At 52.2% G+C, this 10967-nt stretch overlaps 1 protein-coding gene across 1 annotated transcript in view; it reads left to right on the plus strand.

Moving 5' to 3' along the window:
- Positions 1–10967, plus strand: part of PITPNM2 (phosphatidylinositol transfer protein membrane associated 2) — a 108209-nt gene that overhangs the window by 82952 nt on the left and 14290 nt on the right. The window contains exons 14-19 of the mRNA XM_044685404.1: positions 1969–2008; positions 2101–2334; positions 5111–5311; positions 8949–9097; positions 9174–9290; positions 9876–10112. Of these exons, the coding sequence (XP_044541339.1) occupies positions 1969–2008; positions 2101–2334; positions 5111–5311; positions 8949–9097; positions 9174–9290; positions 9876–10112 (978 nt within the window). The remainder of the gene's footprint in view (positions 1–1968; positions 2009–2100; positions 2335–5110; positions 5312–8948; positions 9098–9173; positions 9291–9875; positions 10113–10967) is intronic.

A 10967-nucleotide genomic window follows, 5' to 3' on the forward strand; every position in this document is an offset into this window, starting at 1 on the left:
CTCTCTCTCTGTCTCTCTGTCTCCCTTTCTCTCTCTCTCTCTCTTCCTCTCTCTCCCTCTCCCTCTCTTTTTTTTCTCTCTCTCTCTTTCTCTCTCTCTCTTTCTCTCCGTCCCCCTCCCAAGGGATGCTGCATGGCTCTGACTGGTGAGGCTGCAGACAGCCATTTGCCTCTCTTGGCATCTTCTCTTGGCTTGGGCCCTCCCTGCATCTCGTCCCCGCAGCCCTTGGGACAAAGAGCTCCTCCCGCCCTGTCCTCAAAGGCTTCTTCATTGACGTGGGGCCAGGGGGAACGTAGAGAGGCGGCAGGGGGAGGCTCGCCTGGGTAGGAAAGTTAGAAGTGGTCTCCTTCTCCACAGGACCCTTTTTTCAACTCAGGCCACAGGTCAGTCCAGACTGGCTTGGCTCAGGGTTTTCTGTGTCTCCGTGGCCTGCAGCTGAGTTCATGGGCCAGAGGGTCTGGGGTTCAGACACCAGAACTGGCTATAGTCCGCAGAGCAGGGAACGGGATGGCTCAGGGGCGATTGCTGGCCCATCTTCCCCAGAAGGAGAGTCCCACCTGGCCTCTGCCTGGGCTGATGCAGATCACGGACCTCCGTCCGGTCCTGGGCTCTGGCTCTGGGATCCTCCCCTGGTCTCCCAGACTGTCCTGCCCTCCACATGGCCAGGGCACCAGCTGGGGAACCTGCTATATCATCTTCATTTTAGAAGGCCAGGGGCAGGGCAGAGAGCTGAGCCGTTGAGGCTTCTTTAGGGAATCCCTGTCTAGCTAGCACGATGGATCTGGGGGTGGGATAGTATCTGGGGGGTCAGGCTACCCAGGAATCGCCTGTTCTTTCCCAGGCCTGGGGCTGTCCCTCTGGCCTCCTTTCTAACCTAGAACATAGAGCCTGGGGCTGGGGGGAACAGAGGATCCCCAATTTAAATCCTGAAGGAACCTTAAAAGCCTTCAAGTTTAGGGAGAGGAGGCAAAGCCAGACGGAACATAGCAGGGAAGCGTCGCAGGAGTGAGGGGACCACCATTTTTCAGGTTCCATAATCAAGGTGCTAGGAGGAGTGGGGTGCAAATGAAGAAGGGGGTACTCTCCAGCTCCCCAGGCCCCTAGTTGGTTTCCTCCCCCTTCTTGACTTTCCAGCAGAGCCATCTAGTCCCATCCTGAACCGAATTCCTCCCTACAGACCCAAAGCACTCAGGGATCTCCCCTCCCCTGTCTCCTTCCCAGTTTTCTGTCTGTTTGGTATTGTGTTTGGATCTGTGATGTCGTCTGGGGGGAGGGGGGCACTCCCAGCATGGAAATATGGAAATTCCATCCACCAATACAGATCAGCAACTCTTCATTAAGCCACAGACTTAGGGAGTTAGTCTGGGCCCACTGAGAGATGAAGTAACTTGTATGTATCCGAGGCAGGATTTGAGCCCAGATTTTGCTGGCTTTTCTCTCCACCATATTCCACCTCTAAAACTGGTCTCTGCTAAATGGGTGGTCTATATATTTGAGATGGACTGAACAGGCAGGAAAGAAGAGATGAGATCCTAGTACCGCATGCCCCAGAGCAGATTTCAAGATGGGACCAAGGAGTGTCCCTCCAGGAGTCGAGGTGGGGGCCCCCGTGGGGCAGCGCCATAATGAGTCTCTGCCGTCTCTCCTGGATTGAGGACCTGCCATCCATCATTCCACTGTCTAACATCCATCCCCACCCCCAGAAGAACACAGGGCCGGGGGCCGGGGGGAATGGGAGGAAGGGTGTAGGAGCTGCCTTCTCTTCTCATCCCAGCGCGCCCCACTCCTGCTAGCTTGGTTCCCTTCTGCCCTCCCGAATTTTCTGGGGCTCTGCCCGAGGCCGAGCCATTTTGCCTTTGGGTCTCTCTCTGTCTCTTCAGCTGTGTGCTTCAGGGAAGCTTCTTGATCCCCATCCCCTCTGAGAGGCCCCAGCTGCTCCCTGTCCCCTTTCCTGCCTCCTCTTTGTAGCCTGTGGCCTTAGATTTGGATCTCTGGTGGGGGACGGGCGGTAGGGGGCTGCCATGCAGTGGGTTTGGTTTTTACCTCCCATTTTCCTTGTCTCTCCTCTTTCCCTGTCTCTGGCCTCTGTGGGTGGGCAAGGGGGCTGGCTGGCTGGTGCACGTGAGAAGTCAGAGAGACAGTCTGACCTCCTCCTTCTGTTCTATGCAGCGGATGTGATCCAGTCCCACAACGCCGTCTTCATGGAGAGCGCCTCCCCTTCTTCTCCTGGCACGGCCCCCACCTTCCGGGGCTTCCGCCGGGCCAGCGAGGTCAGCATCACCAGCCAGGTGTCTGGCATGGCCGACAGCTACACGGCCTCCAACATCGCCAACAGTAAGTGAAGCCTGGGAGCATCCCGTGTTCCTCTTTTCTTTTCTTTGGGAAGAGGGTGGTTCAAGGGGGCTGGGGTGTCTGCTAGCCTCTCCCCTCCTAGAATCGGCCTCTGGCTGGGACCAGTGGCTCTGCCCCTTGCAACACTGCCGGGCCCCACCACCTCAGGGTAGACCCAGGACTCTGGAAGCAAAGCGGGCATGTTGTAGAAGGGGATGCCAAGGTGGCCAAGCCATCAGTGGGAGAGAAGAAAGAAAGGGCTGTTGTCGTAGCCACAGGGCTTCCTGCAGGATTCTGAAGTCCAGGTCCAGACTGAGGGATGGAGGATGTGGACAACTCAGGGAATCCCTTCCTAAAGAAGTCCTGTCTCCCCAGGAGGGTGCAAACTCGTGGAGGCCACAGCGGGCTTCTTGTTCCCTTCTTTCACTTCCGTATCTCCGCTGTCAAATGCAGAGTCTAATGAATAAAGGAAGAAAGTCATAAGTGACGCCATCTTCCACATCCCCAATCAGACCCTCCTACCCAGTGAGCAGCAGCAGGGTTTGGTCAACTTCGCTGGTTTTTCCATTCCATTCTGATCTGCTCCTTTATGTGGCCTGAGCCTTCTAGATCTTTAGAAGAACAAGGTGAGGGCAGAGCACCAGGCCTGGAGTTGGGAGGACCTGAGTTCAAATCTGCCCTCAGACACCTCCTAGCTGTGTGACCCTGGACAAGCCATTTAAACCAACCCCCCCTACCCCGCCGTTGCCCAGCCCTTACTGATACTTAGTATTGATTCCAAGACAGAAGATATGGGTATTTAAACCCAGTGGAATTGCTTGTTGGCTGTGGGAGGAGGGGAGGGAAAGAACAGGAATCATGTAACCGTGGAAAAATATTCTTAAATAATCAATTAAAAAAAAAAGATAAGGGTATTTAAAAAAAAGAAGATGGTCAATCGTGTCAAACAATTGCAGAGACCGGAGGGGGGGGGAATGGGGAAGGGGAGGGGAGGGGAGGGAAAGGGAGGGAGAGGAAGACCATTGATTTAGAGAGGAGAAAGAGAAGGAAGTCACTAGTTACCTTTGAGAGAGTTTTTTTCTCTAGACCACATTGGAAATGGGGAGCCAGATGGCAAGGGACTGAGGAGCTGAGTGGGTGGAGAGTAAGTGGAGGTGATGAATGTCAAGAACCCTTTCTAGAAGCTCAGCCATGAATGGAAGGAGAAAAGAGATGATGATGGCTTGAGGGTAAGGTTGTGTTTAGGCTAAAGGGCATGGCGACACATGGCGACCAGAGGAGGCCAGAGGGATTAGGGGATCCTGACTGAGCTCAGAGCACACTGGGAAATGGGGGAGGGAGGCAGACTCTTGGCCTGGAGGAACTGGGGGGGACCAACAATCTTGGGAGTCAAGACACATATAGTAAGTGTGAGGATGGACTAGACTACACTAGACCCTTCACTGGACCACCGGAAACCCCTGGGGCCTGACCAGGGCATGTAGGTCTGATTTTCTGGGCTGGGAATTCTTTCCCCCAGACTGAGAGGGCGATGTCCTTTTGTGTCCTGCTCCAAATTCTTCACACTTGCTCCTGAAAATTCCCTATTGGGGCGTCATACACAGAATTCCTCCATCTACTCTGGACTGGCCTGGTGTATTAAGTCACAACAGATCAGAGGATCACAGAACTAGAAAAGAACATTTGGAGGTCACCTCCTCATTTTACACATGAGGAAACTGAGGCACAGAGAGGCAAAGCGACTTGCCCAGTGTCATACAGGTAGAAGTAGCAAAGCCAGGGTAACTAATCCCAGGCTAGTGTAAGATTTAAATTAGTATGCTCCAAGTATTATATTTCTAAAGTTTATTAATAATCACTTGAAGTAGAAAGAAAATAAACCAAAAGAAATAGAAGTTCAAACCTAATTTAATCTATCAAAAAGTAAACCTACATGTGTAAGTTCTCCTGCCTCTCCCAAAGGCAGCTTTCATGGCTGCGATCCCAGGAAGAGAGAGTGGGGCAGGGCTACACAAAACTTATATTCTCCCTACATTAGCACATAACGGGAGAAGGAAAGTAGGAACTGAAGTCCTGGGGAGCCGATTCTAATTACACACTAGCTTCCCTTGGCTTTGAGCACATGGCTGGGCAAGCCTCCCGTGCCCAGTGCCTAGCACAGTGCCTAAGAAATGACAGGCAATTAAGAGAGGCAAGGTTGATTGGTTGGTTGGTTGTTTAGTTGAAGGGAGAGAGGAAAAAAAGGAAGGAAGGATGGATGAATGAATGGATGGATGGATGAATGGACAGATGGATGGATGGATGGACAGATGGATGGATGGATGGATGGATGATGGATGAATGGGCAGATGGATGGACAGATAGATGGAAGGATGAATAGATGGATGGTAGATGAATTGATGGATGAATGAATGGGTGGATAGATGGATGGATTTTGCCATCAGCCTGAGTCCAGATTTAGGAAGGGAAATCTGCTGGGAAGAAATCAGAATCAAAAGTACTGATGACTTTGGATTCATTGCTGCTCTTGGATAATTGAATGTTTTTTATCATCTTTTACTTTTTTCTTATTGTTGTTTGGGATTCTCTCCACCATTGGCCCCATTTGTGAGGACAGCTGATCAATCATTAACTCTCCAGCCTTTTCATCAAGATCTCAGCTGGCTGACTTCCCTTCTGAGGTGGGAGGAGGGAGTCAGAAGCACCACATGTGTCTCCCATGGTTCCATGGCTCTGTTTGCTGGTGTTAATGAGCTTCATTATTGTTTTTGTTCCTTAGAGACCCCAACGGCCCTCAGTCACACCCCCAGTGTCAGGCGCCTGTCCCTGCTTGCCCTCCCCCAGCAGCCCCCCGACACCCTGGTGCCCCAGAGGCCCAGGCCTCAGCCAGGGGAACTACCCGTCAGCTCTGTAAGAGAGAGGTTGGTGGGGGATCTGAGTCCGAGCCTGGACCGAGTCCCCAATCTGGACATCGGAGAAGGTATTGTGGGGAGGGCAGCCCCATGCCTTCCTTCTTCCACAAGTCACACTCTGCTCTCATTTCTGGGCACATTTTCACTCCTACCCTGTCTTGTCAGGAGCAATGTTAGGATCACTCCTCAGAGAGCCTGGGGGGGTTTCTGTCTGGGGTCATCGCTGGGCTGGGCCTCAAGACTAACCCTACTCTGCTGAGCTGGGAGGGCAGTGGGGTGAAAGCTGAGTTTAAGCCAAAAGGGTCTGGAGTAGAGGTGCTGGTTGAAAATTAGATGAACTCAATGACACATGTAAAACCCAGTGGAATCGCTCGTTGGCTACAGGAGGGGGGTGGGAGGAGGGGAGGGAAAGAACATGAATCATGTAACTATGGAAAAATATTCTAAATTAATTAAATAAAAATATTAATTAAATCAAATTTAAAAATTAGATTAGCTGAGATAACCAACTCTCCTACCCTAATGCCTCTCCCAGAAACCTCTAGACTGCTTTCTCTAGGGTGGGCAAAGTGGCTTATTCTGGGAACGTGTGGCTGGACAGAGGGAGAAATGGCTGGAGAAGCCATCAGAGGCAGAGGACAGGAGGGCTGGCGAGGCCTCGACAGCCTGGAAAGACAAGCCAAAAGGAGCTGGAACCAACAGAATAGATGTGCTGGGGAGGTCCGGGTACCACTGGCTGAGCCTGAGTGGGGCAGGGAGCTGTTTCCTAGGCCACGGGAGTCTGGAGGGAGAGCGCAGCTTCGTAGCATCAGCAGGCTGGAGAGTCGAAGCGTTGGTAGGTTGGAGGGTGTCCTGAAGATGGTCGAGAGCCTCGAGGCCACGTCCTAGAAGGATCCATTCAAGGAGCTGGGAGTGTTTAGCCAGGAGAAGACCCGGGGCTGGAGGGGCAAATAGACATCGACGTGTCCAAGCGTTTTTCACGTAGGAAAAAAAAAAAGAATTGGTTTATTCTGCTCAGTCCTCTGAACAGACCTTAGAAGCACTGAATAAGAGTCAGAGATCTGGGCTAATCGGAGGGAAGGAGCTTTGTATTGGTCAGAGTTGTGCCGAGGCAGAATGGGCGAATTTCTGCCCCGTGGCCAAGCTCGCCCCGCAGCCCTCCGTCCGGCAGAGCCCTCTGCAGCAGCCTGGCTGGCCCGAGGGCTGCCTCGTGCCCTGTATATGACCACTTCCTTGCTTTTACGCCAGGGCATGTGGCTCTGCTGGCATGATGATGCCCAGGCCCTGGTCTCTCTCCTCTGCCCTAACCGCTGTCTCCCGTGCTTTGAGCTCCTTTGCCACACTTGGATGCCGTCAACGCTTTGCTTGCTTTCCACCATTAATGCTGAGCTCCTTTTCTACCCCCTCTTCTAAGTCTGGTGGGGGGGAGGTTCTCCCATGTGGCAGGGGATGGGGTGGTGAGGGGGAGAACCCCGACTTCCACACATCGGCAGTGACGGGCTGCCCGACTCTTAGAAGTCTCAGGAATCCGTCACACCAGCGGACGGTCTCACGGCATTGAAGGGTTTTGCCAAGCGTTAGTACGAGCGGCCCCCCATTTCACAGACGAGGAAACTAAGACCCAAAGAGCTTGCCTCCAAAATCACATTGCTGGGAAGCAGCCCAACTGGGACGGAACTCAGGCCGTCTGATGCCAAGTGCCGGGCCCTTTGGCTAGAGCTGAAACCGCCTTCAAAACATGCCCTACCTCGCTCTCCGGAGAGCGTCGGGCAGACTCTTCCCCCTCCCCGTCCGATCCTGGCCCGGCCTGGGGCAGACCGTTCAGTTTAGAAGCCTGACTCTGGGAGGAGCCAGAGCTAGAATCACCTCCAAGGACCGAGACACCACTGGGTGAAATGGTGCGGCTCCTCTCCCTGTCTGAGGCTGCCCTTCCCACAGCCACCTGCCTGCTCGGAACCGCGGACAAGCCGAACCATGCAGACCTGGGCCTGCCCTGCAGCACACTCTGCTGGGCTGGGGGGCATTCAGGACTCCCCTTAGAGCATGGAAATCCAGGACTGGAGTTAGCGGGCTGAGCCAGCTGGGGAGCCTGGGGAGGGGCGGCGTCAGGCTCCCTCCTCTCTTTTCTTCTGTCTGTCTCTGTCTCTTTCTTACACACACACACACACACACACACACACACACACACACACACACACATCCTCTCTTTCCCCTCATCATTATTTTCCTTCCTGTCTCTCTCATTTCCTTTCTCTATTTCTCTCCCTCTCATTCTCTCTCCCTCTTTGTCTTTCCATCACAGTCTTTCTTTGAAGCATACACACCTCTTTCTCTCCTTTTCTCATTCTTTTTCTCTCTCTATTTCTCTCATTCTCTGTCTCTCACACATCCTCTCACTTTCCCTTCCTCATTGTTTCTCTTGTTCTCTTTCATCTCTGTTCTCTCTCCTCTTTCTCACTTGTCTCTCCTCTCATTTCTCTCTTTTTTCTCTCCCATTTCTCTTCTTTGTCTCTCTCCTCCTTCTTGTCCCTCTTCTCTTTCTGACTTTTCTCTCTTCTCATCTCTGTTCACATTCTCTGTCTCTCTCATTTTCCTCTCTTCTCTTGTCTCTCCTCCTCTTTGTCCCTCCTCTCTCATTTTTCTCTCTCCTCTCATCTCCATTCTCATTCTCTCTCTCATTTTCTGTCTTTTATCTCTTGTTTCTGTCTCTCCTCTTTGTCTCTCTACACATCCTCTCTTTCCTTTTCTCATTCTCTGTTTCTCTTGTTCTCTCTCATCTCTGTTCTTGCTTCTCTTTCTTACTTGTCTTTCCTGTTTCTGTCTCTCTTTTCTCTCCTATCTCTCTCCTCCTCCTTGTCCCTCTTCTCACTTTTCTCTCATCTCTGTTCACATTCTCTGTCTCTCTCTCATTTTCCTCTCTTCTCTCATCTCTCCTCCTCTTTGTCCCTCTTCTCTTTCTCACTTTTCTCTCTTCTCCTCTCTGTTCTCATTCTCATTTTTGTCTTCTCTCATTTCTGACTCTCCTCATCTTTCTTCTCTCTCTTATTTCTCTCTCCTCTCATCTCCATTCTTATTTTCTCTCATTTTTCTGTCTTCTCTTATTTCTCTTGTTTCTGTCTCTCCTCTTTCTCTCTTCTCTCTCTCACACACACACATCCTCTTTCCTTTTCTCATTCTCTGTTTCTCTTGTTCTCTCTCCTTCTCATCTCTGTTCTTACTTCTCTTTCTCACTTGTCTCTCCTCTTGTTTCTGTCTCTCTTTTCTCTCCTGTCTCTCTTTCTCCTTCTCCTTGTCCCTCTTCTCTTTCTCACTTTTCTCTCTCCTCTTCTCTGTTCTCATTCTTATTTTTCTGTCTTCTCTCATTTCTCTTGTTTCTGTCTCCTTATCTTTCTTCTCTCTCATTTTTCTCTCTCCTCTCATCTGTTCACATTCTCTCCCTCTCTCATTTTTCTCTCTTCTCTCCTTTCTCTTGTTTCTCTCTGTCTCTCCTCCTCCTCATCCCTCCTCTCACTTTTCTCTGTCCTCTCATCTGCATTCTCATTCTCTCTCTCATTTCTCTTGTCTCTCTGTCTCTGTCTCTTCTCTTTGTCTCTCTCCTCTCCTCTCTATTCACATTCTCTGTCTCTCATTTTCCTTTCTTCTCTCATCTCTCTTGTCTCTCTCTGTCCCTCCACATTTTGGTCATCAAGCCTTTTCTCCCACCAGTTGCCGCCAAATGGTGGGGCACAAAGAGGATCGACTATGCCCTGTACTGCCCGGACGCCCTCACTGCTTTCCCCACCGTGGCTCTCCCCCACCTCTTCCACGCCAGCTATTGGGAATCCACCGATGTGGTCTCCTTCCTGCTGAGACAGGTAGGTCCGCATCTTTGGTCTCTGCCTCCCGGGTGGTCATTCCTCTTCCTCATTCCTCCGTCTGTCCCCACCCCAGGTCATGAGGCATGAAAATGCCAGCATCTTGGAGCTGGATGGCAAGGAGGTGTCTGTGTTTACCCCCTCAAAGCCCCGAGAAAAATGGCAGAGGAAGAGAACCCACGTGAAGCTGCGGGTAAGCTGCTAGGAGTGGACCAAGGGCCCCCTGCCAGGAAGACCACTACCCGTCTAGAGAAGGGGCCGGTCAGGCCAAGCCTCTGAGCCCTTCTCAGACTCGTATCCTTAAATGCACAAAAGAAAATGTGTAGGACAGCAAAGGAAACCAAAAGTGAATGAAAATAAGGATGCCTTTTTGTTCCCTCATACAAGTTCGCAGACTATCTCCCCGACCAAATAAAATCTATCTTCAAGCCCACTTGGGGGTCTGTGGAGCGCAGATGAAAGCCCACCAGTCTCCATGCATTCCCAGTCACTTAAGAAGATAAGCCGAAGCAGACTAACTGTGGACACTGCAAAGGAGGCTGGTGACAGGTCCCTGAGGCTGGATAGTTCTGGCTCTACAGTCCCAGGACCTGCCTCTGAGCACACGCTTTTGTCCCTTTCCCTCCTCGGGCCTTGGTTTCTTCATCTATAAAATGGGAGTTGGCCTCGACAGCCTCTGAGGTCCCTCCTAGCTCTAGATTTGGAGCCCCTCCAAACTCTGCCTCATGATTCATCCGTCCCAGGGTCTCCCTTGCCTCTTCTCTCTTCCTTCCCCCAGAACGTCACTGCTAATCACAGGATCAATGATGCCGTAGCCAACGAGGATGGGCCTCAGACTCTGACAGGCCGCTTCATGTATGGGCCTTTAGACATGGTCACTCTGACAGGGGAGAAGGTGAGTGGAGTCCGGAGAGGGAGGCCATGGCAGGGGGACCCCAGGGTGGAGGGGTGGGATGAGCATTTCGGAATCATGAAATCAGAAGCACCTCAGAGGCCTTCCAGGGCCGGGCACATAGTATGTGCTTAATAAACAGTTATTGCCCGGCGGCCTTCTTGTTCAACCTCCCCCTCCGTTCAGGGCTCCATCCTGTGACAGCCTCACTGACGGATGGTCAGTCAGGTTCTGCCCTCTCGTTCCATGCAAAGAGCACCAAAGTAGGAGTCAATAGGCCTGGGTTGGAAAGCGAGGGGTGGACGCCATCCTCGCGTGCCCGGCTCCAGCTGATCACTCTGGGTGTAACCTGGACACTTCTCCTTCGGAGGCCTCTGTTTCTCCAGCTGTAAAAATGACGGGGTGGTCCTAGAGGGCCTCTGACGGCTTCTCTAGGCCTCAGTTCCCCTCTACAGAAAGTGAAGGGGTTGGACTTGGTGGCCGTTCCACCTCCAGAGCCAGGATGTTATGGGCCGCCCAAGGCAGCCTGTTCTGGGACACCTGTCATGAGGGCTCCTGCTCAAACTGAGCCCAAGTCTGGCTCCCTGGGACCGTCACTGGCCCTGGTTATTCAGTCAAGTCAACGAGCCTTCCTTGCTGGGGATGGTGGAGGGGAAGCCCGAGGCTAGTGAGGAGCGGGAGGTTAGGAGTTCTGTGCTACAGAGCCAAGTCTGGCACCAGTGTGGTGGCTGCCTGGTGGCCTAAGGAAGGCTAAATAAACCCTTATTATGAGAGAAGGGGGTGGGGGGAGACAGAGACAGAGAGACACACACAGAGCGGGAGAGAGACAGTGAGACAGAGACAGAGAGAGGGAGAGGGAGAGGCAAAGAGATAGAAGGAGAGAGAGACAGGGAGAGAAAGTGAGGGGGGGAGAGGAGAGAGATGGAGAGAGGTGGGAGACAGAGAAAGGGAAAGAGAGGGAGAAGAGGAGAGAGAGAG

This window comes from Gracilinanus agilis, chromosome 1 (genome assembly GCF_016433145.1).
Source record: "Gracilinanus agilis isolate LMUSP501 chromosome 1, AgileGrace, whole genome shotgun sequence".
Taxonomy (NCBI): domain Eukaryota; kingdom Metazoa; phylum Chordata; class Mammalia; order Didelphimorphia; family Didelphidae; genus Gracilinanus; species Gracilinanus agilis.